The sequence below is a fragment of the Cryptotermes secundus genome, unplaced genomic scaffold (genome assembly GCF_002891405.2).
Source record: "Cryptotermes secundus unplaced genomic scaffold, Csec_1.0 scaffold94, whole genome shotgun sequence".
NCBI lineage: Eukaryota > Metazoa > Arthropoda > Insecta > Blattodea > Kalotermitidae > Cryptotermes > Cryptotermes secundus.
In genome coordinates this window covers 391,175-416,937 of record NW_019737391.1, presented here as the reverse complement: position 1 = coordinate 416,937, position 25,763 = coordinate 391,175, and the positions used below count along the sequence as shown (strand labels likewise).

The window sequence follows — 25,763 nt, the reverse complement described above, 5'->3', positions numbered from 1 at the left end:
TCTGCAATCTGTCTTCAGCCATTCTATCTTTCCATCCGTTGCGGGAGGCCCTGCACTAATTTCCTTTACTGTATCACGACTTTCCAGTTATTTTCTGGCTTATTACATCTACCTAAGGGTTTTAATGCCATAATTTCCTCTGATACTAATCTGTTTTTTGTTCTTTTCCGTATGTCGATGTCCAACTGGTTTACATTAAGATAGTTTTAACAACATTTCTTTCCTCTTTAAGTTAGTGTATGTCTTCTGTTGTCCACTCGATTCTAGCTGGCACAGCTTAATGTACATCCACCCGTTATTTTGTTAGGTTTCATATCAAATACATTATACCGTCTTATTAATAATTTACCCTCCTTTTACAAGCTCCTTCTTATTTCATAAAGCGTAATTGCCTTCCTGTAACACATGTTTTATTAGATGATTATGAAGTTCAAGACAGTTTATTAAACCTGATTTGTTTCAGACGACCGTGAATGTTTGTGTGTTCCTATTTTCTTCATATTTATTAAACAAATTTGCTACTCTAACCTATATTCAAAATCAAATTACCCCAAAGGGAATCGAACCCCTGACCTTCCGGCTTGTAGCACAGTGCCTCGACCAGCTACGTTACCCCGTTAGCAGCGATAGTGTAGTCGGTATAGCGACTGGCTACGGGCTGGACGACTGAGGGGTCGGAGTTCAAGTCCCCATAGGGTCAAGAATTTTCTCTTCTTCACGTCATCCAGACTGACTCTGGGGTCCATCCAACCTCCTTCCCAATGGGTACGGGGGGTTCTCTCCACGCTTCGCTCGCAGACAGACTTCAGTTTGGAAATAAAAGCCAATCAGGCTTGTCCAACGCTATCGCTACAGACTTATTCCGTAGGTTTTCAGTTCGTACCTTGGCCAGGGCATCGGCTATCCGAACTGAGGTTTTTCGTCATATTTCTCAGTCTCTCCAGGTCATTGCCGGAAATGTACCTCGATGAGGCCGTAAAAGCTTTCTTCTACATATTTCATCATTTACCAATCAAACTATCCGACGCTATATATACTCGACGATGTCATTAAATAACCCAAAGGCAGAAAAATTAAAATAAATGTAGTCCCACGAAATACAGAATTTTTAAAGTAATGTCCCTAGACACCAGAAGGGTAAACTTTGGGCCGCTATCAAAATATTTTTTCAAGAAAGTAAACGGAGTGTATGTACAATCCAGGACCGTTACACAACCAGTGTGCATAAATTTGCAGTTCATGTTTATCTCGTCCAAACATTACCGCCACAATACAGTCAGGTGCAAGGGGATAGGAAAAAAACAGTGCGCGGCAAACATGACTACAAACATGTAGCCTACAAACTGGTCCTAGTACCACAAAGAGGCCACAGCGATACGTGAAATATGCCATACCAAAAATGCCCTTTATTAACCTGCTACAGCGAGTCTTGGTACATTACATTATCATATATTGACTGACTTTTGTCTCATCTAACAACGCGTTTACAACTGATAAGTATATATATATATATATTCAATGGAAGTATTTGTGAGCAGCGAATTAAGGAACACGAAGGATACGGTCATGACATATTTTTAGGTCTTACCCCAGAATTTACCCATACTCTAGACCCTTTAGGCCCCAAAGGGGCTGATAAAAGCTTCCGAAGAACATCTATGGTGGATAGTGCAGTCGGTATCGACTGGCGTTGGGCTGGACGACCAAGGGGTCGCAGTTCGAGTCCCGGTGGGGGAAAGAATTTTCACTTCTCAATGTCGTCCAAACCGATTCTGGGCCTCACCCAGCCGCCTATCCAATGGGTACCGTGGGCTCTATCCTCGAGGGTAAAGCGGCCGGTGCGTCAAGCTGACTACTCACCTCCAGCTAGTGCCGAGGTCATCAAACGTGGGTCTATACATCCACTCCCCCATACGTCTTCATGGCATAGTGCTTAATTAGTTAATTACAGGGACATCTTTACCGTTTTACCTTTATTCAGCACACCTGTACAAAATTAATTCGGTTTTTCGAAATTATACCTGTATCTCAATTATATTAAAATATTCGTTTGAGAAATATACTGCTTTAAACTCAGGTTGTCAAAAAAACTTCGCTAGCCTGGACTGACACAGATTAGTCCACAAAAGTATTTTCCATAAGCTGCATTATGTCGAATTTCATCTGGAGAATTATCAGAACCTAAAAAGTAGCTAATGCTGGTCACGATAGCCGAGCGGTCTAAGGCATGTACTGTTTTCACTCACTCGGAAGCCGAGATCGTGGGTTCGAATCCCACACAACACATGAATGTTCTGTGTGTGTATGTGTTTGTGTTGTCCTGTGTTTAGGTAGAGGCCTTGCAACGAGCTGATCGCCCGTCAGAGGAGTCCTACCTTCTGTAAACTGATCATGAAACTAATAAACAGCCCTAAGCTCCAAAGTTGGCGTGAGAAGAAAGAAAAAGTAGCTAACGCCTCCCGAACGAGCTGTATTGGCCGTCAAAGTACCAAAATGAGTTAATAAGCGGTTTACATAGCCCGTTTAGCATTGTAAATCTGTCAAATTCAGTCGGTTACGATGGAATGTTCAACAAGAAATACAGGTGTACATATATTCCGAATTTTGATGGCAACCATCCGTCAAGAGGATACTATTAAAATGGTCCTATTAAAACTGGCATGAACTGTATGAGTTCGGTGTTGAAAGGTGGGGTTACATTCATTTATTCATTGTGGTATGATGTCCTTGTTGTTGTTGTATTTGTTACAGTTGTTTGTATTTCTCTGTAATTGTTGTAGTTGTTAATCGTATTTCGTTTGTATTCACTGTGGTAGGATGTCCTTATTGTTGTGTTTTGTGTATTGTGTTTTGTTTGAACGTGTTGTCAATAAGTGTAATGTGTGTTACTTGTCTGTTGTGTCCTATTGTGTACTACTGCCACATGGCTAAAACCCAATTGCAGTATAATAAATAATATATATATATACACACAAGTTGGGCGTGCTGAGAACATTCGGTGTTGCACTAGGTCCTCTAAAGATGTTAAGATGTGCCTACTGGTAAATTGGAATGGATTGTGTTGTTAGTATCTTTCTTTCACTCATCATGCTAAAGGGAGATTACATCTGTTCATAATGGGAAATGATCTGTGTATAGCTAATGTTAGACAGAGGTTGCAACGGAGTGGGCCACTTGCAATAAAAAGAGCCATTGTTATTAACAACCTACATAGTTGAAGAGCATAATCATTTCGCATTTGGGAAATTAAGTTTCAGCCACAATCCAGTTCACTGTCTTGTTTTACTTTCTGGGTTCTTTAACGACGCTCTCACTGTCGAGACTCTATAGCGTCGAGTTACTTTTTTATTGCTAGTGGGGTGGGACTAAGTCCCTTGTACTGCGGCCACTTCTGGCCTATTGTACCAGCCCCAGATGATAGGTGAGGGTGATTGTGCAGCAATTGGTGGAATGAAGATTAGCAGGGGAAACCGAAGTACTCGGAGAAAACCTGCCCCAGCGCCACTTTGTCCACCAAAAATCCCACATGACCAGATCCGGGCTCGAACCCGGGCCGTTGAGGTGGGAGGCCAGCGACTAACCGCTTGAGTTATGGCGCGGCCTTAAATAAGCTTACGGTACTAACATTAAGAGGCTTAAACCCGATGATTTACGAGTATCAGCAGGCTGCACTGCAACTTGCGTCCCTGTCTCTTCTAAGGCAGACGCTGAAGAACGGAAGGATAACACGACTGTATGTCCGTCTGCAGGAAACATCCTGTCATATAAGGAGTACGCGTACATCCACTCAATGCCGTGAAGTAGTTACGTTCATACAGCCATTCCAACGATACTGGTCCTTCCAGTCTCTTATCGATTTCAAATCAAATGTGTGCTGGGATAGCTATGCCATATAGCGATGGGTTACGGTCTGGACGGTAAGTGTTTGATTCCCGGCACAGGACACCACAAACACAGAATAAACGCATACGCACACCAAACATCCATGCCCTGAGTGGGATTCGAACCCAAGATCCCAGTGTCCGAGCGAGCGAAGACAGTTCATGCCTTAGACCGCGCGGCAAACTGTGACCGTCAGCATACCAGTAATGCCCACCCCATAAAATTGTCTAGCCATTCATAAACTTAATATCTTCCTGGTAAGAGCAATCTTAATGAAGGTTACTGAAATTCTCGGTTAATTTCGAGAAGAACTGTTTCGTAAGAAGGAGAGTCAGGGTTCGGTCCTCAGCTCGGATACCCGCTATCTCGACTGAGAGACTTAGCGCGTTTCCCTCTGCATCTCCAGATAAATGTAGGGGCAGTAACTTTAAATAGGCCACGATGGTTCTCTTCCACACAGACTACTATGTACATCGCTTGCAGTAATTCTGTTATTCGACGATTCACTGAAACTGAAATCATGTTTTGAAAGATTGTTCTTACCTCCGACAAAATACCGCATCTTCATTACAAATATTAGTCAGTTACTCATGTCTATAATCACCATTTATTCTGAGAACGAAAAGAACGCCATAACTAAATTGTGCGGGCGAAATGTAGAGCTATTTACCGAGCCGATTAGTTAGTACTGACGTACAAAGGATGCCCAGCGCAGTTAAAAAACCCAAGAATCAATCAGTTTAACGAATTTTATTTTAAAAACTACGTAATTCAAGTTTAAGGACACAAACATTCCACAAATGTTCGTTTCAAAATAATATATTTAATTTTTTTTTTCAAATACATGAAGTCATAACATCGGAGAGAATCCCAAAATTTTCGTAGCGTATGAAACGCGAAATATCTGCACCACGAGGAACCTAAACATCTACAGATATCTACAACATATTGGGCCTATTGTTAAGTTCTGATCTATGTGTTACAACACAATATTTATGGATAGTGACAAGGTGACAAGTCGTCTTTATCACGCTTGCATGCACACATAAAACTCTATTGATACTTGAAGTGCATGATCATACGGCCAGAAAGTTGTGCCGAGACAACAATTCGGAATGTCAGACTGAAATTAGTGTGTTAGCAGAGTGTTCAGATCTTTGGAGTGGTACCAGGTGCTATGAGAAACACCCACCACTGGGTGGCTTACTGGCTGGAAATTTTAAAAATCCAAATATATATTTCGATGAGTTCACATTTTATGAAACAAAATTTCATTAACTGGTGTCGCATCAAAATATGTTTATGTTATATTATCATACCGAAATTCAAGAAGTAACGGGCGAAAAATTCCACTTGGTGTTTCATAGAGTCTTATTTTTCAGTCTTACAATATTTTTTTTAACTGCCACTTTGGACACGCCCTTGAATTCGGATGTAACTTATGAAATTTTGTATCCAGAATCGCGAGGAAAACATTGAACGCGTGCGAGCCAACAGAGTTCACTTTGCGTCGAACGAAGTAATTAACAGTCATAACACTATTGCATTTAAATTAATATAATCGTCATTACATGAGATTTGAATTTGAGGTGATGTCTACGAAAATTAGACGTTTAAGATGTAACTGCTGCCTCTATCTTCAGGGTAGAGTTATATTTTCATTACGATTGACCAAGAAGTTTAAAACTTTAAGTTCTAAAAACACGTCTCAACTTCGAATCACAGGCTTTCTTGTTGATGGAAACGGAATATAGGGTGTTCTCTCCTTGAAAACAAAACGCTCCTGATTAATATTCCTTTTAGGAATATGCCATGTTTGGTTGTTTAACAACTCTTTTCTTAATTGCTTAATTCCTATAGCGTCGAACGTGAGGGCATGCCACATTTTCATTCCGATGTTACTAGAAGGAAAGAACTGCAATCAAGAAAGACAGCCTTCGAAACTTTTTTTCCCCGATGTAATTGCTTCAAGCGACTTCAATTTCACAACAGGATCTGTGCAATTTTAGTGACCAAGGTCCTTAGAAGCACGGGGAACATCTCTCAGGAAGATGGTGTGGAGGGTGCTGTGAACAATATTTGCCCTTGAGACACGGGAAGCAACAGGAGGCTGCAGAAAATGACATTGTGAGGAGCTTCATAATGTGCCCACCTGCATGGCGATCAGCGAACAGATCAGCTTCAGCGGTAACGCCTCTAACTTGTACAGCATGAAGGTGGTTCCCGGCTGAAATCTCGGTCAGGACAACAGACTATTCCGAATAGAGTTTTTCATAGTTCTCTTCGGTCCTAATGTCGGGCTAGTGCGTCAAATTGTACCATGACCACTTCCTTCCAGACTGTTAATTAACTAATTAATAGTTAATCCTACTACCATTCAACACTACATGGTCTGAGGTCGGAAAATCTGAAAAGATACTACCACTAGTAAATTGAGGCGAAGGTGGCCGAATAATATCAAACCGAATCTTCAAGTGGATGTGGTTTGCGTTCTTCAGTACCAGATGAGGGTAACAGCGGCGGACGCCTGTGAACACAGTAATGCACATCCGGGAACCACGAAAAGCGCCGAATTTAAAGACTAGCTGCGCGAATATTAGAATCTCGAGGATTGCCCTGTGGCGTCATATAGGAAGCCGAATTTGTTGGCGTCGTCTACACGGAACCTCTATATTCTACACCTTGTATAGTTAAGTTCGGATTTCCAGGGAAAAAAATTATTTTATCAATCGAAAGAAAGTTTACGTATACTTGACATTTCACGTGCACCCATTATCATAATCATTCAGTTTTGAACAAATATGAGAAGCTACTAATACAGATGTTAGACCTAAAATTGAGAAGCTGCTAATACAGATGTTAGACCTAAAATTAAAAATGAGTTAATTTTACCTGCAGCAACTGCAGGACACTGATGAAAAAGAGCAAAATGCATCCATGGCACATTGTCTTACACAATAACCTCCACACAATTCGGCACATGACAGCCGTTTCGCTCGCGTTTAGGCATTTAGGGCGCCACTCAGTTCCAACACATTATCGAATCACATTTACAAATCCACACGTGACACTCGTAAGAAAACAGTACATCTAAAACAGTTAATCATATAGAATGATAATAATCCTTCTGTGCCAATCACAATTATCACACACGAATTTAACCGTTTAAGTGTACTAAAATTATTAAAAATCCAATTAGCAATAGCGGTTTTTTAAAACTCGCTCCACAAAAACCACACCAAACACACCTCTCGCCTGCCACTGGACAACTAAGTGCTGGAAGCTGTGATGGTAGGAGTGGGGCGGCGGACCCCAGGCAATCTTCCTACCGCAGTTATGCGCATGTCCATAGGCCCGCTGGGCCAATGGGAAAGCCCTACCGTCGGACACGGGCAGCATCACACAGATACAGTCGGAACGCAATTGAAAATGGTCCAGCAAATTGTTGTGCTCAACCTGTGGTTCGTGATCGTGTTTACCTTTTTCAATACTAGAAACAAGAGATCTCGTTTCTGTGGCAGTATTCTGTCGTGCTCCCACTGTGTGTGTGTTATTTGATATTGTCAATGATAAGAAACGTGTACAGTCGAACAACTCGGTAGCAGAACTGGCTTCTCTGATCAACTTTTATTTGGTGTTCAATAAAATCAGTAAAAGAAATATCTCTTCCTTTTACCTATTTGTGAGTTGTCAACAGTTGAAATCATATTTTATCATGACAAATTCTCACTGTCTCATGGACTTGAGTCCTTCTTGAGAAGCTGCCAATTGTGCAGCTACTCAATAACTTCACAGCATTTTATGGAACATAAAGGTTCATAACCGTGTTCACAAGAGCCCTCCACTTGTCTTTATCCTGAGCCAGATCAATCCAATCCACCCATCCATTTTCTTTCGCTTAGGTCGCTTATCCAAGAAATCCGCCCAGGTCCTAGGCTTTTCGTGATCTTTCGTAACAAGCTTATTTTTTACAGTGAGGAATTATTAGCCGAAAATCTAAACCCCAAGCTGTAGGATCACCCCTTATCGGCTATCCGCGACTACTTATTCAATATATTCGCAGCTTCCCTCCAAAACTGGAGGCAGTTTCCTCCATCCGCAACCTGAGGACGAGCCATGCCGTGGTGACAAAGGACCCACCTAACATGGGACAATAAATTCTACTAACAGAAAATTATTTTTAATACAAACCCAACCGGGAACCAGCTAAAGTTGATGTCTAACATGGCGTACGAACTTCCCGTGCTGCATAATCCTTATGGGTTCTGAACGCTCAGGAAGCAAAATGACCCATGCTCAAGTATAATCACTTGAGAATAGTTACCTACTCTACTTCCGGTTATACGAGTTAAAATACAAACAGAATTTGCACACAATTGCATGTTTAGAAATAATTATTCAACTCGAACATAGTTTTCATAACTAAGTAATTATTTTCCAAAATCTCCTTAATGCAGACCAGTGCTGCCTTTCCTTCTTCTTAACTAATTCCTATACACATACCAATCGGGACGGTGTAACAGTGACACATTAGACTCATATTCACAATGTGCTCGGCTCGAATCTATGACAGGGACATCTGCTATTTAAATGAGGTTTCTCGTAGTTTTCTTCAGTCGCTCCATGAAAATTCCAGTATAGTACCTAGATTTGGCCGTGACTACTTCCTTTCGGATCCCGTCCAGTTCACCATTATTAATCATCCTAACATTTGGCGCTACGCAGTGTAGATACTGAGGTAAAAGCCAAAGTTATCCCTGTGCTTAACTAATTGAGCACTACGTCATGAAGGCGTATGGGGGAGTGGATGTATAGATATATATTTCCTTGACCGGATGTATAGATATATATTTCCTTGACCTCAGTACTAATTGGAGATGAGTGGTCAGATTCACGCCCCTGCCGCTTTACCCCCGGGGAAATAGCCCCCAGTACCCATTGGATAGGAGACTGGATGGACCCCACAGTCGGTCTTGACCCTACCGGGAATCGAACACCGACCCCTCGGCCTTCCAGTCCGTAGCCAGTCGCTATACCGACTGAGCTATCCCGGCTTCTCTAGATACTGAGATCACTGTAAAAGAATCGCCAGGAATATTATATAAACCACTCGTAGAGTCTTATATTTTCTGAGAAAAGTTGTTCTTCAGTGTTCTAATTGCTTCTCCGATACAAGATTAATCTGCAATAGAGATGTCGAGAGCTCCCAATTTATAGTAAAAGCATCGAGAACAATATTTCTATTTCGTTACGTGTTTTGTTCTCTTTTTCCTTTCTGGACGGCGTGACTTATAAACAGACAGGATGTATTGCAGAACACTAATTAAACGGCTTAAAGTGTTTCTAGGGAACATATTTCAGCCTTTCTGATTATCCTCTTCTTAAAGTAAATGTTAGGCCACAAATAACTAGCTCCGTTGAGCAAAGAAAAGCTGTTTGTCGCTCAGTTAGTCAGTTCCTCACCTATGGAAGACAAAGGTTCATTACTGTGTTCACAAGAACCGGCTATTTATTCCTATCCCGAATCAAATGTATCCTGACGACAATTTCATGTCCGATTCTTGGAAGATTCATTTCAATATTATCCTCAAATCTAAGTTCAGGTTCTCCAAGTGAAATGTTGCGTGCATTTCTCATTTATTTCCATTCGTGTTACGCATGTGTTACAACCAAAATTTTGCAAGAATTAGGATGACTTCATAATAAAATATTCAAACAAGATTGATTTTACTAACATCTACCCAGTAACTATATGTTTAGAAAAGAAATATATAGGCCTATAGCCTATTTATATAATTATAACAATTGTTTTAGTAATAACGATTACCAAGCATGTGCCGTTTAAATTTTAAATGTTATTATAACTGATTATATGGTATAAGATTCTCCTTGGGGAACGTAATTTACAGGTTACGTACGCCGATATTTGAGAAAACTTTTGCTGCTGTGGAGCACGTAATATTTTTATAGCACTACTGACTTAGATCCTGAGCTAGTTGCATCCATAAGCACTAAGAGTATCCATAATAGAACAGTCAACTTTGTTCCTGAATATGTTAATAAGAAATTATAGCGATCTTAATAATTTGGGGTTTAATGATAAGAATCACAGCAAATTCGCGACTGGTTTTCTACGGTATGGCGTTATCTATGAAAGCATGTTGTTTTAGTAGATCCGTACTGATTTTAAGCTTTCGCGGTGGTTAATTAGTGATATTATTTATTTCATTGCGTTGCTACAACGTGTGGTTTTTGGTTATGTTGATAACGTCTCGGAGGGACGTGCATCAATCTTTGGGGTCACATCCGAAACGTCGACAATATCGCCCATGATCACACGCTATAAAAACCAAATAATACAATTAATATATCTCAAAATGGTTAGGTTAAATCTGTAACGCGAAAGTTCTTCTGCTCTGAAGCCATTTCTTGTTTCTCCCTGTCCATTTCTTTCAAATTCCGAAGTAGTGAATTGGATATCTTCCAAGTTACGAAGAATTCGTCTTATATAATCGTTTTTAAGTTTCAGTTAACTCCAGTTGTACTTTACAGTTGATACAGTGTCATCAAGTAACATAAGTAACCTTCAAGCCAACAATTTTTATTTTCAAATTTAAATGTAAAGGGATATGATGCCTCGTTTGTACTGGAGTTTCCCGTTTCATTTAACAATATTTCGGGTAGCTCAGTCGACATAGTGACTAGACTGCACTCTATCCTGGAGAGGAGCAAAAGATTTTTTCTTCTCTGACTCCGACGCCCAACAAGTCCCCTGACACACTCGTAGAGCTGAGCCCTTCTTGAGAAGCCGCCAACTGTGCAGCTACTCAAGAACTTTGCAGCATTTTATGGAACCCAAAGGTTTTTTACCATGTTCAAAATAGCCCTCCGCTGGTCCCCATCCTGAGCCAGATCAATCCAATACATTCCATCCTATCTAAGAACCATTTTAATATTGTTCACCCACCTACGTCTTGGTCTTCCCAGCAGTCTCTTTCCATCTGCCTCTCCCAACAATATCCTATATGCATTCCTTTTCTCCTCCTTTCGTGCTATATGCCCTGTCCATCTCATCCTCCTTGACTTGAAACCAACTAGTCCCTTAGTCAGTTGTTAGAGAGAACAGTTTCCAGGCGTCTAAAGAGGTCGGAGCGTGAAACTGACCATTCAACTCCATCTTCTGGCGAGGTTAAAATTATGGAATTGTACCACCACTCACCCATACTTCTTTATGGCGCCGTGTGTATTTAAGTATGTGGACAATTTATATAGCTTAATCCTGGCAGAATGCGGGAACACATCCTGGCCGCCTTTTGCTACAGGAACTGAGACAAACCGTGAGAAAACTTAAGAATTACTTAACTGACCTCTAAGATGAGAATCGAAACCGTGACCTGACAAATAAGAATCCGGACTATTATTCACTCAACCGCGTTCTTTTTCAGTCGTTCCCATGAATGGTGACGGTAATTTTAAACTCCTCCTTGTAATAACACGGCTATTGAGTAAGAGTCTGTGATTGGAGCAATGTTCTAATGGCGGAACACGAGCCTTACCAATTATTAGTGCGTGTCCAGGTGTAGAAATCCGATATTCCTATGAAATGCGACATTTCGTTATGCGTTTGGTTCTGAACGTGTCTCACGTCCTGTGATGAGGGAATGTAAGTTGCATACGTAAACATGTAGGCCTGTATGTATCAAGGCTATTGTATGGCCGTAAGATTTAGTATGGATTCAGTTTCAGTAGAATTCAATTATTTTTATTTACAGATTGAATAACGCTTTTCTTTGTTTCATGAATTACAGTTTTGTTGATGCTATAATTGGGTGGATGAAATTCGGGGCCATGCATGTATTTCAAAGCTGTTCACAGAGAATGACGACAATTCTGCCGGACCTATTCATTATGTTAAAATTTTCCCGTATCGAATTCTTTAGCGGTCCCAAAAAATAAGATCAATGGGTTCTAGTTTTTCTTTAGTTTCTTGGGGTGGGGTGAGAATGAGTCCACTTGGTACGTCGACTACTAATTGGCCTATTGTACCAGCCCCGGATGATAGATGATGAGTATGGAGTAGTCGGTGGAATGAGAATTGTCAAGGGAAACCGAAGTACTCGGAGAAAACACGCAACAGTACCACTCTGTCTACCACAAATCCCATATAAACTGACCTGAGCTCGAACCAGGGGCGCCACGGTGGGACGCCGATGCCTAACCGCCTGGGCTATGGCGAGGCCTTCACTGGGTACTAAGACTGGATTGCAAAGAATTTGTTGATGTACCTCCCAGACAGTTCCCTTAAGAACTCTGTTTCATGGACAGTATGGCGCGAGTATTCTGCCGTCAAAGAACCGCTCTTTTTCGCAGTACATTTCGCTTCTTCTAGGGAATGGATTCCTACTGATGTTCCTTTAATGACTGTGAGTAATCGTCGGTAGTCACTGCTGTTCCACTTGGTAGGAAATCGACGTGGATAACCCCAAAATCGTTGCCGAAGACAGTTGCCATGGGTTTGCTCGCAAAAGACCGACTTTTAATTTATTTTGTTTTCTGCTATTGTCATGAATCTGTCTTGTATCCTACCTGGATTCGCGGTCGAGTGACTAGCTTTCATGCTACGTATTCTCAAAATCCTGAGTTCAAGTCTTATCTCGGAGACCGGTCATACTTACTAAGTTTTCTCACGGCTTTCCTCAGTCTCTCGATGAAAATACTGGAATAATACTTTAATTAGGTCAAGATGGATTTCCGCCACATCTCTTCAAGTCATTATTCGTAAATAATTTAATGTTAGACGCTTTTAGCTGTGAAAATCTTCACTAAATAAACCGTCAATGGAAATATGCTGTGGCTTGCTTGTCGTATTGAAGTGGGTTTATCGGGTTTCGTGACGTCACGTGCTAACCCGAGATCTGCCCGGAGTGGTCCTTTGAGACTCTTGTCATCAGCTTTTTTTTTTAATAATCTAAATCATTTATGTAGCCTCGGACATGAAACCTGAAGGCGGATTGATGGTAAAAAGCTACCCATTGTGCTGTCATTTTATGAAGTTTGCCAAAAAATTCATATGTTGTTATTTATCTAAAAGATAAATAATACGACTTCACGCACATTAGCCGTGTAACCGATATACGGTAGCAATATTTGGTTAAGGGAAAGACGGTTGTGGAATTCTTCCTTAATAGTAGCGTATATCTTTTTGTTCGTTTTAAGAATATAAATGACCGCCTCTGTGGTCTAGTGTTCAGAGTTCCTGGCTACAGATCCAGAGGTCCTTTGTTATATTCCCGGCGCTACCAGATTTCCTGAGAAGTAGTTAATCTGAAACGCTGTCCACTCAGCCTCGTGATGATAATTGAAGAGCTATTTCAAGGAAAACAGCTCCGGTCTAGAAAACAGAGATTAACGGCCGTGGGGGTCCGTTGCTCTGATCATGCGACACCCTCTATCTTTAAAGTTAGAACTAACTTCACCGACGAGCGGCGTTCGCTTGGTCGGTATAATTTGCTTGCGGACTACAGGAGACGGAGTATATAGTTTATTATATTGCATAGGAATATAAAACTGTGCATTCTACGTTGTCTGAGGTGTATTTGGTGTTCACGACGTTTCAAGAGTTATCTCTTCGTCAGGTTTCTGAGGATTGCTTCTTCTAATACTTGCAGTTTAATTACTTATGTATAGTTTTAACATTAGTAGCAGCGGTTGAGATAGAACAAGGGTCACTACCTTTTAGAACAAAATAAGTAACTCCTTCGAACTAATAATAAGCGAATCTGCTCAGGGAAATCCTTATACAGAACTCAGAAGTCCATTACTATGCTCAGTAATTGACTCCATCCTGAGCCACACGAATTCAGTCCAATCTATTTCTTTAAGGTTCATTTTAACATTAGGCTCCCGTTTACAGCTAGTGGTCTCAGTCCCTCGGGTTCTCGAACCAGCGTTCCCAGGCATGCCACTCATTTCATCCTCAATATGATCACCTTAAAGTTTGGTAAAAAGGTAAAGATGTACCTGTGCCTATCTAATTAAGCGCTACGCCATGAAGGCTTAGGGGGAGTGGCTGTATAGATCCATATTTCCTTGACATCGGCACTAGTTGAAGGTGAGTGGGCAGCTTCACACCCCGGCCGCTTTACCAGCGGGGAAAGAGCCCGGTTGCCCATTGTATAGGAGGCTGGGTGCGCCCCAGAGCAGGTCCGGACGAGGCGGAGAAGAGAAAATTCTTGACCCTACAGAAACCAGAACTCCAGCCCCTCGGTGGTCCAGCCCGTAGCCAATTGCTCTACGGATTGCGCCATTCCAGCTCAGTAGAAGGAAGAGAAAATGAAACAAGGGAATAACGAAGTGTAGTAAAGAGATAGAAAGTCTAAAGCGGAAGATGAGAGCAAAAAATATAATAATATGGAAGAGGAGGAGGAATAAAATAATAGCAATAATAATAAGTAAAAGAAGATTAAGCAGGAAGGTCGCATTTAATTGTGTAATTCTTAACTTCAGTATTCTGCACCATGAGAAACCACATTTCCGACGCAGTGAGGCGAAGCGGGCGCCACAGTCCTGAGGCTAGCAGCTCGCAGATGGGAAGCCGCTGCTCTCGCTGGCACGCCCCGTGCATGCTCAGCACCCCCCCTCCCTCCCTCAATCTCTCATTCTTCAAGATTTCTTTTTATTATTATTATTCCCAATCCTTAGAATTACTGCTACACGTCAATTGGAAGATCATTTTCCCATGTCCTCGCTTAGATTTGCAGACTTCATTTTTGTGTCGGGCGTCGTTACGTTGTCAGTGAGGGCGTTTGTCAGCTGTTGACGTCATCCTGACTCTTATGAGGCGACATCTGCAACAAGTCTTCCACTCTTCAGTTGGCTGAATGTTTTCATGACTCAAGAAAGAAATGTTTCTTCAGCCATTTTTTTTTCTCGAGATACAAATGCATATATAATCATAAATAAAATAGGAAGAGACTATATTTGTTTCAGTTTATTCTAGTGAACGCAAAACTTAAAAATGTAAAGAAGGGAACACAGAATTTCAATTGTGAAAACTCTTCACTTCCTACTTGACAGACATCATTTTTATACTAACCTCTTCATTTTCGTTTCTTATTTCAGTTGCATGAAGAAGAGGTTCCACAGGACATAACATTACATGCAGAAAAACATAAACCCTTTTGATAAGTTCTGTTTTACAAAGAAACAGTCTTGCTACAGAAAAATTTCTTTTCAATCTATTTATTGCTGGTGCACGCTGTAGCTTAGTTGTTTGAGGCACTATGCTACAAGCCGTAAGGTCGCGGGTTCCAGTCCCGATGAGGTCATTGGAATTTTTTCAATTGACTTAATCCTTCCAGCCGCACTATAGCCCTGGGGTCGACTCGGCCTCTTACAGAAATGAGTACCAGGAATTAATTAAATAATTTTTCTGGGGAGTAAAGCGTGGCCGGCGCATAAGGCTGACAAACTTACCGCCATCTTTGAGCCGATTGTCTAGACAATGTGGGACCCTCAACGTCTCACAACCTTATGGGTCTTCACGGACTGTTACAGGATAGCTTTACTTTTTTTACGTTACTTACTTTACTGTGCTACAAACCGGAAGGTAGCAGGTTGCACTCCCAATGCAATAGATCCTTCCAGCCGCACTATAGCCCTGGGGTCGACTCAGTCTCTAACAGAAATGAGTACCAGAAATTTTCCTTGGAGGGTAAAGCGCGGCCGGAGCGTAAGTCTGACAACCTGACCGCCAGCTGTGAGCCGATTGTCTAGAAAATGTGGCAACCTCAACCTCTCACAATCCTATGGGCCTCCACGGCCTGTTACGGGAATAATTTTAACTTTTCATCTTCTTTTACCAATCTATTTATTATAAGTTGTGGTAGGCCTATACATGAAGATACTTCCCAGGATCCTTCATTGCCTTCAACATCTTTCTTCCTGATTTCTCGAATTTGTCATTGCGTGGAGCTTTTAGGGCTATTTATTACGGTATTGGACCTGGAATAAACCATGAAGAATTCGGCAGGTTCTAGTCTGTTAGAGAATATTTGCTTTGTTATAGAATCAGAATTTTAAATTCTTACTATTTTAATTGTACCTCCAGGCTGTTCTTTTTTCGAAACTAACGTTAGTAGGCATTTCTTATTCTGTGTCTCTGTTAGACTCCATTCGCGACTCATGGAAGATTATTTTACTTAATCGCTCTGAAAATACTGCTTAAGGAGTGAAGGTTATGAAGCTCATTATTAAGCAATTTTGTGCTCTCAGCCGACATAATTAATCACTGATGAGTATAAATATTGTGACATGCAGACCCGTTGCTGAGAAACGAGTTGAGAAACACGTTTCCGTAGAGATTAATTCTTGGAAGCCAACTGTATACGGAACGCTTTTCCATGGATACGAGTGATCAAAAAACATTTTCATGGACGCCGATGCTGTATATAAGAGGTCGCTCAGATCAGAATGAAGTCATTCGTAGTTCAGATTAGAACAGAGAGAGACTACAATGGAGCCAGTCCTAGGCAGCGATTTATTGCTAGTGGGGTAGGACTAAGTCCCTTGTACTGCGGCCACTTCTGGCCTATTGTACCAGCCCCAGATGATAGCTGAGGGTGATTGTGGAGCAATTGGTGGAATGAAGATTGGCAAGGGAAACCGAAGTACTCGGAGAAAACCTGCCCCAGCGCCACTTTGTCCACCACAAATCCAACTTGATCAGATCCGGGATCGAACCCAGGCCGCCGCGGTGGGAAGCCAGCGACTAACCACTTGAGCTATGGCGCGGCCAGTGACGTTCGTTTAGTCATTAGCAGACGAAATAGTTTCGCGAGCCTCAGGTAACTTTCTAAAACTCAAAATACTACACCAGGAGGCTTCGCAATTCATCAACTGTCAAAGATGTCATTAACCTCTGTTTAATGTCTCGTGGTTTCCATCAGAGGTCGATGCCATCTGAATCGGTGATCAGAACATTTGATTTGTTTTGTACTAGCATTACGTGGTGTGAAGATAGTGCTGAGACCAGAACTACTAGATCCCTTCCCGATTAAAATGACAAAGTGGAATGAATTTAAGGCTTGAGAATATATAGTTATTGTCTGTTTTTATTTATTTTAATTGTATTATCCAATATCGCTGGGAGTTAATGAGGATCTATTATTTAAAGACAGCCATTGTTTCTCGTGGAAAAAATTGAAGCCTTATTTTCCATCTGGAAAGATAATCCACGGGGGTCTTTGGGCCATCTGTAAGCCTGTCCACTAATCTGCATGGAGTGTTATGTAGTCGCCATGTTGGAATCTTTTAATACAATAAAGATTAAAATATTTATGTGTTCTAAATCCCATTACAGTTTCTTTTAATCTAAGTTTTATTGTGGTTCGATCCCGGGTCTGGTCAAGTGGGATTTGTGATGGACAAAGTGGCGCTGTTTCAGGTTTTCTCCGAGTACTTCGGTTTCCCCTGCCAATCTTCATTCCACCAATTTCTCTACAATCACCCTCACCTATCATCTGAGGCTGGTACAATAGGCCAGAAGTGGCCGCAGTACAAAGGACTTAGTCCCACCCCACTAGCAATAAAGGAAAGTTTTATTATCGAAATTTTAACATTTCACTTGAGTAGAACCACTGATCTGCTTCTATTTAAGTTTACATTTGAAGTTACGAATGTTTTAATGTTCTGTAGCAATTTTATAGATGGATTTAATCATCGAAGGCTCTGTAACTGCACAGAACATAACACAGGAAAGCGCTGGTATACTCGTACGTCCATGTATCGAGTGGGATTCGAGTTCATGTTCCTAGTCTTTACTAGGATTCAAGACCGTACGCGCCCAGATCACCGCCGCCTTTGGGATCGGTGCATATGTTCTTATAATATGAAATGGGTGTGAGCTATCAAATGACCGCCTCTGTGGTCTAGTGGTGAGAATTCCTGGCTACAGATTCAAAGATCCCGGGATCAATTCCCGACATTACCTGATTTTCTCAGAAATAGTGGGTCTGGAACTGGGTCCACTCAGCCTCGTGAGATAATTGTGGATCTATTTTAAGGAAATACCGGCTCACGTCTAGAAAACCGAAATTAACTGCCGTGGGGATTCGTTGCGCTGACCAGAAGCCACCCTCTGTCGGCTAATGTTGGCACTAACCTCGCCGACAAGCGGCGTTCGCTCGGTCGGTATAGCTCACTTGCGGAATCAAGCCACGGAGTTTAGTTTTTTTTTTACTTTAGTGAGCTATCAAATTCTCTTTCTGGCCCAGCGATCAGCCTCTGCATGAAAGGACGAACACTGCTACCTACCTTTCGCCGATGAAGTGTGTTACGTTATCCGTTAACTGTTGAAACATTTGGAAGATTAAAATAGACGATATAATTAATTAAGAATGAATTTATTACAGAATACACACCTTCTTTATTTCCTCACAGCTTCACAATAATTTCCCAAAGTAAAATAAACAAGATCTACGGAATTAGAACGGACGTTTGACTGGACGAAACGAAAAATCCAGCCGTTTACTCAAGTAAAATAGTTAAATTGTTATTCCTGTGTATTCGGCGAGGCTTTCAGTCGGTAACATTGTATAGTATCGAAGGATTGGATAATTAGTTAATAGTGAATTGTAAAGGATGTAAATAGAAACTGTCTAATCTAATCCAATCCGGGATTTGCCTACACAAACTGAGGTAAATGACGGAGAAACTCATTTAGGGTAGCTGGTCTCCTGCCGAGATTTTAACCTGGATTTTCAGAATATGAAAGTGTGTTAGCCATTTGGCAGTTGAATGTTGGGTTGAGTGCTTGACAAGATTCTGAACTATGAATTTCGAAAAAATATAGGCCTATTTGTTTAAGGCATTGTTCCCAAGTTCAGGTTCCTAGTTACAGTGCGCAGGTCCAGCCTCTAAAGCAGTGTCTCTCAATCTGTCCAGTACCGGGTCCTGGCATCGATTATACCTACCCCGCATCTTGTAAAAACATAATTTACGGGGCCGCTGCCTCACAAAGTTTGAGAACCAGTGCTCTAAAGGAACCACAGTCGCCGCTGACAAACTCCAGGGCAGTGTCACTGTTCTAATTCACATTTTGTGTGATGTCAGGATCAGCGCCCAATATTCAACTCCACAATCACGAATGGGTAAATTTCGAGTTCTTAGATTATAAATGGGCAATTGTTTTAACTGGCAAGCAACTGGCACCTTAAGAAAGAATTGTGGCCATTCAATTTGTCCGTCTCCAGTTTGGGCAAATACGTGTATATACTTATCGACATATATAATTCATATAAATTCAAAGATATTTATAGTCTATAAAGCAAAATGATAATGCGAAAATGTTGTTTTCCTTGAATATTTATGCTTTACGACAAAGTAATATTTTTTCGGCGCGATTCAGAGCGCTTACTGTTTTCAAACCCAAAGCTCTTGAGTTCGAATCGCGCTTGGAATTTCTCCTGAGCATATGCTGACCCATGTAGATAAATTTCTTGCGATCTGCCGATCCCTCATCCAAGGGTCACACCGAAAGTTTTCAAGTTGCATGCTTTCAGAAATGTATTCTTAACTGCAACAGGCCAGAGTTCCTGTACCTTACAATTAAGGAGACGAAGAAACAGCCTAGTTAGTTAGTTAGTTATTGGAGAGGGTGGGTTTCCCCATGCAGTGAGACGTGTATTGGTCCATTGTGCTTCCCTCTATGATTTCTACCAGTCTCTATATCCTACCGGTACTGGTGCTTACCATCAGTCCCGCCCAGCCAGCGAGACCGGCTCTACTAGCTGAGAGGTATCTATAATTCTTCCCCCATCTACCAGAGGTATTAGAGACTGCTGTTGGGCTGGAAACGTCCGTAATTTGGCTCAGTGACCTCCTATGGAGATGAGGTTCTTTTACGTGCCGTAAAGCTACGACACGGGACCCACGGCTTAAAGTCCCTCCCGGAGGACTTGTTCCCTGAAATTTTCCGCCCTTAAAAATTTGACGACTTCCGCCGGGTATTTGAACCCGCGTACCTTGAGTCATGAGGTGGGAACGTTACCTCTAGACTACGGAGGCCGCTAAGAAACAGACTAAGTCAGCGATATTTAAAATATACATTTACAAGGAAAACACCTGCGTAATAAGCCTATGTTTTGTAGCAATTTAGTTTAGTAACTGGTGCCTTTTCAAGCAAGGCTCGACCCCATGGATTAAATTAGTTACTTAATTACTTTGTTGCGAACTTAATTAGTAACCGCGGAACGGTTTGGAAATTTTGATGGTCCATATCAGGTTCTCGGCCCGACTTTATCAATCCCTGTTCTGGATTCTTCTTGTTGGCGGTAAGAATAACATATAAAAAGTAAAAAGCTAAATTTGTCCCTATTCTTAACTAACTATGCACTACTCTATGAAGGCGTATGGTGGAGTGGATATATAGACCAACGTTTTCTTGATCTCAGCACTAGTTGGGGGTGAGTGGTCAGCTTCACGCGCCGCCCGCTTTACCTCCGGGAAAGACGCCCCGTGCCATTAAATAGGAGGCTGAGTGGGCCCCATATCCTGTCTGGATGATATTGAGAAGAGAAAGTTCTTGACCTTACCGGGACTCGAACTCCGACCCATCGGTCATCCAGCCCGTAGCTAGTCGCTATACTGACTGCGCTATCTCGGCTCCTGTAAGAATAACACATAACATCACTAACCTAGAAACGCGAAAAACCGCTACTGGTCCCACTATACACAGTTCCTCTGCTGATTCCTAAACTTTTTCTCCTGTAGCATTGGAACTCTGTCCCTTCTAACGTAATAAACCATAGAAAAATTTATTTCAAAATTCAAGTATCAGGGAAGACAGTGCTGAGAGCACTAAGTACTATTATCCTAAATAAATTATTTCGTTGTACAAAATCACCTTATTTTAAACACATTATCCATATTCACTAGGAAACAGATGTTTTGAAAATGTGGCACAGTTCAGATATTTGGGAACAACGATAACAGATCGAAATCTGATTCAGGAGGATATTAAGAGGCGATTGAACTCGGGAACCTTTTGTCTTCTTGTCTGTTGTCCAAAAACATAAAAATTAGAATATACAAAACTATAATTTTGCCTGCGGTTCTGCATGAGTGTGAAACTTGGTTTCTGACATTAAGGGAGGAACATAGACTGAGGGTGTTTGAGAACAGGGTGTTGAGGAGAATATTTGGACCGAAGAGAGTTGTAGTGATAGGAGGTTGGAGAAAACTGCATAATGAGGAGCTTCATAACTTTTACTCTTCTCCAAGTATAATTAGAATCATCAAGTCAAGGAAGATGAGGTGGGCAGGTCATGTAGAACGAATGGGGGAGATGAATGCGTATAGGATATTGGTGGGAAAGCCAGAAGGAAAGAGACCACAGGGAAGACCAAGGCGTAGGTGGGTGGACAATATTAGAATGAATCTTAGAGAGATAGAATGGGATGGTATGGATTGGATAGATCTGGCTCAGGATAGGGAGCAATGGAGAGCTCTTGTGAACACGGTAATGAACCTTCGGGTTCCATAAAATGCTGGTAAATTCTTGAGTAGCTGCAGAATTGGCGGCTCCTCCAGAAGGGCTCAGCTCCATGAGTAAGTAATTAAGTATCCATATTCACTATCTTAGCCTATGTCTATCGTGTGCCGGTCCTGCTGAGTATACGACTGAGTAGCCCTGAGAGCTGGTCTGAACACGGCGATGAAGAGACAAATTTGTCCCGTGCCAGTTATCGAACTTCGGTGAACCAACCCACAAGCACTCTTCTTACGGATTTACTCTGGCTCAGCATAAAGTGAAACAACTGTACTGTAAACATTGGCACTAATGTAACCTGGCCCCATGGATGGTGAGACGAACCATACTAGAAATTAGTTACACAATAGAAGGCACAGTTATCTTCACATTCAAAAGCAACGTCAAGAAGTTTTGACGGCACATCAACAAACACACCTCCCCGATCGGTTCCTGTACAGGTGTCTCCGGACAATAACGCCTCTTCAACACTTAAGCAAGTGCAAGAGATAGACGTTGAGTGCAATGTGGGCTGAGTGGCCCCTGGCCATATGCACTGTCCCGCTACCCTTTCATCACAGTTTCGCAACCTCACCCATAGTATCGATTAGAACGAACATAAAGAACTTCCCGCCCCACGTTCTACGAGAGAAATATATAGCCTTTGTTTCTTTTTTTGTGTTGATTAAATTTAACTGCACACAGATTCATAAACATATCAGATTAAACAAATATGTGAACCTCTTCTCCATAGCGTTCAGATTGGCTTTGGGGCCCAACGAACCTCATATGAAATGGGTAATGGGGGCTCTTTCCCCGGGGGTAAAGCGGTAGGGACGTGAAGCAGACCATTGATCCCCCAACTAATGCCTAGTTCAAGAATGGTGCATCTTTACATTCACTCCCATACGTTTTCATATCGTGATACTTAATTAATTAAGCACAGGGATAACTTTACTTTTGTTTTTACCTGGCTTAGGCAATTGAAAAAAAAAATCTTTTAAGGATGATCATCAACATATTTAATATTTGGGATCTGATATTCTAACGGCTGTAAGACTACGGTCTTCTGGGATGAAAATTTGGCAACCTCGTACGTAACTACACGGCGTCATATTCCAGAATATAATATTCTTGAAATTATACATTTGTCTGAGATTTTTGCTCGAAGAAGTTTTTATAAAATTAAAGTTTGTACTTCTCGTCGGATATATAGTTAAACATATAGCATGAGATATAGTTGAGGTCGACCGCCTCTGTGGTCTAGTGGTCAGAGTTCCTGGTTAGAGATCCAGAGATCCCGGGTTCGATTCCCGGCGCTACCAGATTTTCTGAGAAGTAGTGGGTATGTAACGGGGTCCACTCAGCCTCGTGAAGACAACTGATGAGCTATTTCAAGGTAATAGCGGCTCTAGGCTAGACAACTGAGATTAACGGCCGTGGGGATTCGTTGCGCTGACCACGATACACCCTCTATCCGCCAAAGTTGGCACTAACTTCGCCGACAGGCGGCGGTCGCTCGGTCGGTATAGTTCGCTTGGGGACTAAAACCATGGAGTTTGTTTTGTTTGTTTTATAGCTGATGTCATTCGGTATCGGTAATTAAATTATTCGGTCCTAAAAATGATATATTTCAGGGTCTCACACACACATATTGTCCGCGCCCTACCTTTCAACTGAAGTGAGAACAATTCACTTACACTCTCGACCAATAGGTAGGCAATAAGGAACTTAGTTTTTGTACAGCGGGTGAGATATGTTCCGGTTCCTTGCTCGCCCACGCTTTTCTTTTGGATGACGGCTATGCTTGTCTGACGTTGGATGTCTTGGATCGGATTCCTCTCCGACAACGCATTTTAACCACAGTTTATTTATGGGTTTCGTATAGATCTCAGAATAAAAAAAGCTATCATTTCCCAAGGCGGTATTAATCACGTGTCTTTGTAATGGAGATGTAATGCTTTTTTCTTCTGTGAGATAGGAACTGAATTTTTAATTGTATTAATCCGACGTCTTGTATGGAGATGTAGTGTTTTTCTGCGAGGTAGGAGCAGAATTTGTAATTATCATTTAGATTAACTTCGTGCTGCAATGTTGATGCAGGGTGTATCAATTACCAAATTCGGAAACACTTCTTATCTGTTATAAACGATTTCAAGTGCGTTGACAATCCTGAGGAACACATTTTAAAGTGTATCTATCCATCCACCCATGTGTCCACATGTGTCCATAAAACAATTCTAGAAGTGCTGAAAAGATTTTCATGAAATCCGGTACCTGGGCAGTTTTATAAGGTAAAGCTATCCCTGTAATAGGCCATGGAGGACCATAGGTTTGTGAGACGCTGAGGATCCCATATTTTCTCTAGACAATCGGCTCACAGATGATGGTGAGTTTTTCAGCCTTACGAGCCGGCCGCCCTTTACTCCAGGAAGATTCTTGGTACTCGTTTCTGTTAGAGACTGAGTCGATCCCAGGGCCATAATGCGACTGGAAGGATTAGGTAAATTTGAAAAAATTCACGTCATCGGGACTCGAACCCGTAACATTCCGGCTTGTAGCATGGTGCCTCAACCTTCAGGCCTTCAGGCTTTCACAGCCTGTTACAAAGGTAACTTTACCGTTACCTTATACTCGACGATAATTAAACGAAACTGATCCTACTTGAATTAGTAGGTTTACATTTACATAAATCTGCATTTATTTACATATATTTACCCGTTCTACCGAATTATTTTGTTGTCTATCATATTAGATAAATCTACAACGAAATCAGCCGCTTCAGTAGTTTCAGTAAAAGATCACAATTCAGAAAATAAATCCTTGATTGTCTTTAAATTATCTTCAAACGTGATTCGTTGTATTTTTTCTTTCGCTACGGCTCTCTGTTACAATACGACTTTCAAGTAAACATTAAGCGAATTATATATATCCTTCAAGGAGCGCATCCTGTTGTGTTAATTTATATTTCTTTATTGTTTTTTCCTTCTCAACACAATTATCAAAATCTCATTCATATTTACTAGGTATAATGATTTTATTGATCTTAATGGTATGGCAATGTGCTACATGTTTCGTCTTATGAATCCAGTGAATATTTGTAAATTTAACAGTTATTTTTTATAATTGAAACGTCCTTCGTAGTCTTGATTATTCAATTTATCTAAAATGTTCACATCCGGAATTATATAAATCACTTCCTTTTCTCACGTTAACTATATTTTCGTTCCTCATAAGTCATTTGAAAAGCACAGATGTTAGCATATCATTTGTAATTCCTCCTACAGATGGCATCTGTGACGCTGTATACATAAATTCACATTCTTCCTTATTAGACAATAATCTGCAAAAACTGTAATGCACAGACAGGCAAGTGGTTCGCTGAACGCGGCTTGCATTCAGGTTAGACTAAGAACTTAGGCTTGCTGACAGAAGGATAGACAATATGGATGTCTCTAATAATTTCCAGGCACCTCCGAATTCGTCAAATATATTTAATCACTAGAAATCAAATTTCAGATTAGATACTGTCAGTCATGTTTCTCGGCAACGGTATTGTTTAAATAGTTGGCTGTAAGGCCAAAGTTTCGGGGACACTTTCCCTCTCCTTCTTCAAAATAATTCGCCCTGAAGATGGAGGCAATAAAGACATCCGATACATTGGTAACAGCCTACAGAATATATGAACCGTATTCGCATTAGTATTTAACTGTCGTGACAATCTGATATCTTACGTAACACAAAGTTTCAATACCAGTGATATCAACTGCACCCTCCCTGTTGTACAAGATCCCGAGCCGGTTTTTTTTTTAATTCGCTTAGTGGGAGTGGGATCCAGCTGGGTCCACTCGGCACGGCGGCCATTGATTGGCCTATTGTATCCTGCCCCGGGTGATTATGATGATGAAGAACTTGGTGGAATGAAGATTGGCAGGGGAAACCTAAGTACTTAGAGAAAACCCGCCCCAGCGCCACTTTGTCCACCACAAATCCCACTTGACCAGAGCTGGGATCGAACCCGGGCTGCCACGGTGGGAAGCCAGCCACTAACCGCTTGAGCTATGTCGCGGCCATCTATGATAACTTACTATGATAGTCTGAATGCTTTTCATTACTAGTGATTATTTAGGACTACACCTGGACTCAACATTAAACTGGAAACACCATATAGCGAAGAAGAGAAAACTCGAAATTAAGTTCAAGGAAATAAATTGGCTAGGTCGGAAATCTCACCTAACAATAGATAATAAACTGCTGATCTACAAAACAATAATTAAACCCATATGGACATACGGCATTGAGCTCTGGGGATGCGCCAGCAGGTCAAACATAGAAATCATCCAGCGAAGTCAAT

The 25,763-nt window shown here is 41.4% G+C and overlaps 1 protein-coding gene and 1 long non-coding RNA gene across 2 annotated transcripts in view; one reads left to right on the top strand and one right to left on the bottom strand.

Moving 5' to 3' along the window:
• Positions 1 to 7,135, bottom strand: part of LOC111870270 (protein jagged-1b) — a 330,686-nt gene extending 323,551 nt beyond the window's left edge. Inside the window, exon 1 of the mRNA XM_023862401.2 lies at positions 6,775 to 7,135. Within this exon, the coding sequence (XP_023718169.1) occupies positions 6,775 to 6,864 (90 nt within the window). The 5' untranslated portion in view covers positions 6,865 to 7,135. The remainder of the gene's footprint in view (positions 1 to 6,774) is intronic.
• LOC117282773 overlaps positions 1 to 25,763 on the top strand; it is a 188,064-nt gene that overhangs the window by 80,852 nt on the left and 81,449 nt on the right. The gene's annotated exons all lie outside the window — the stretch shown is intronic.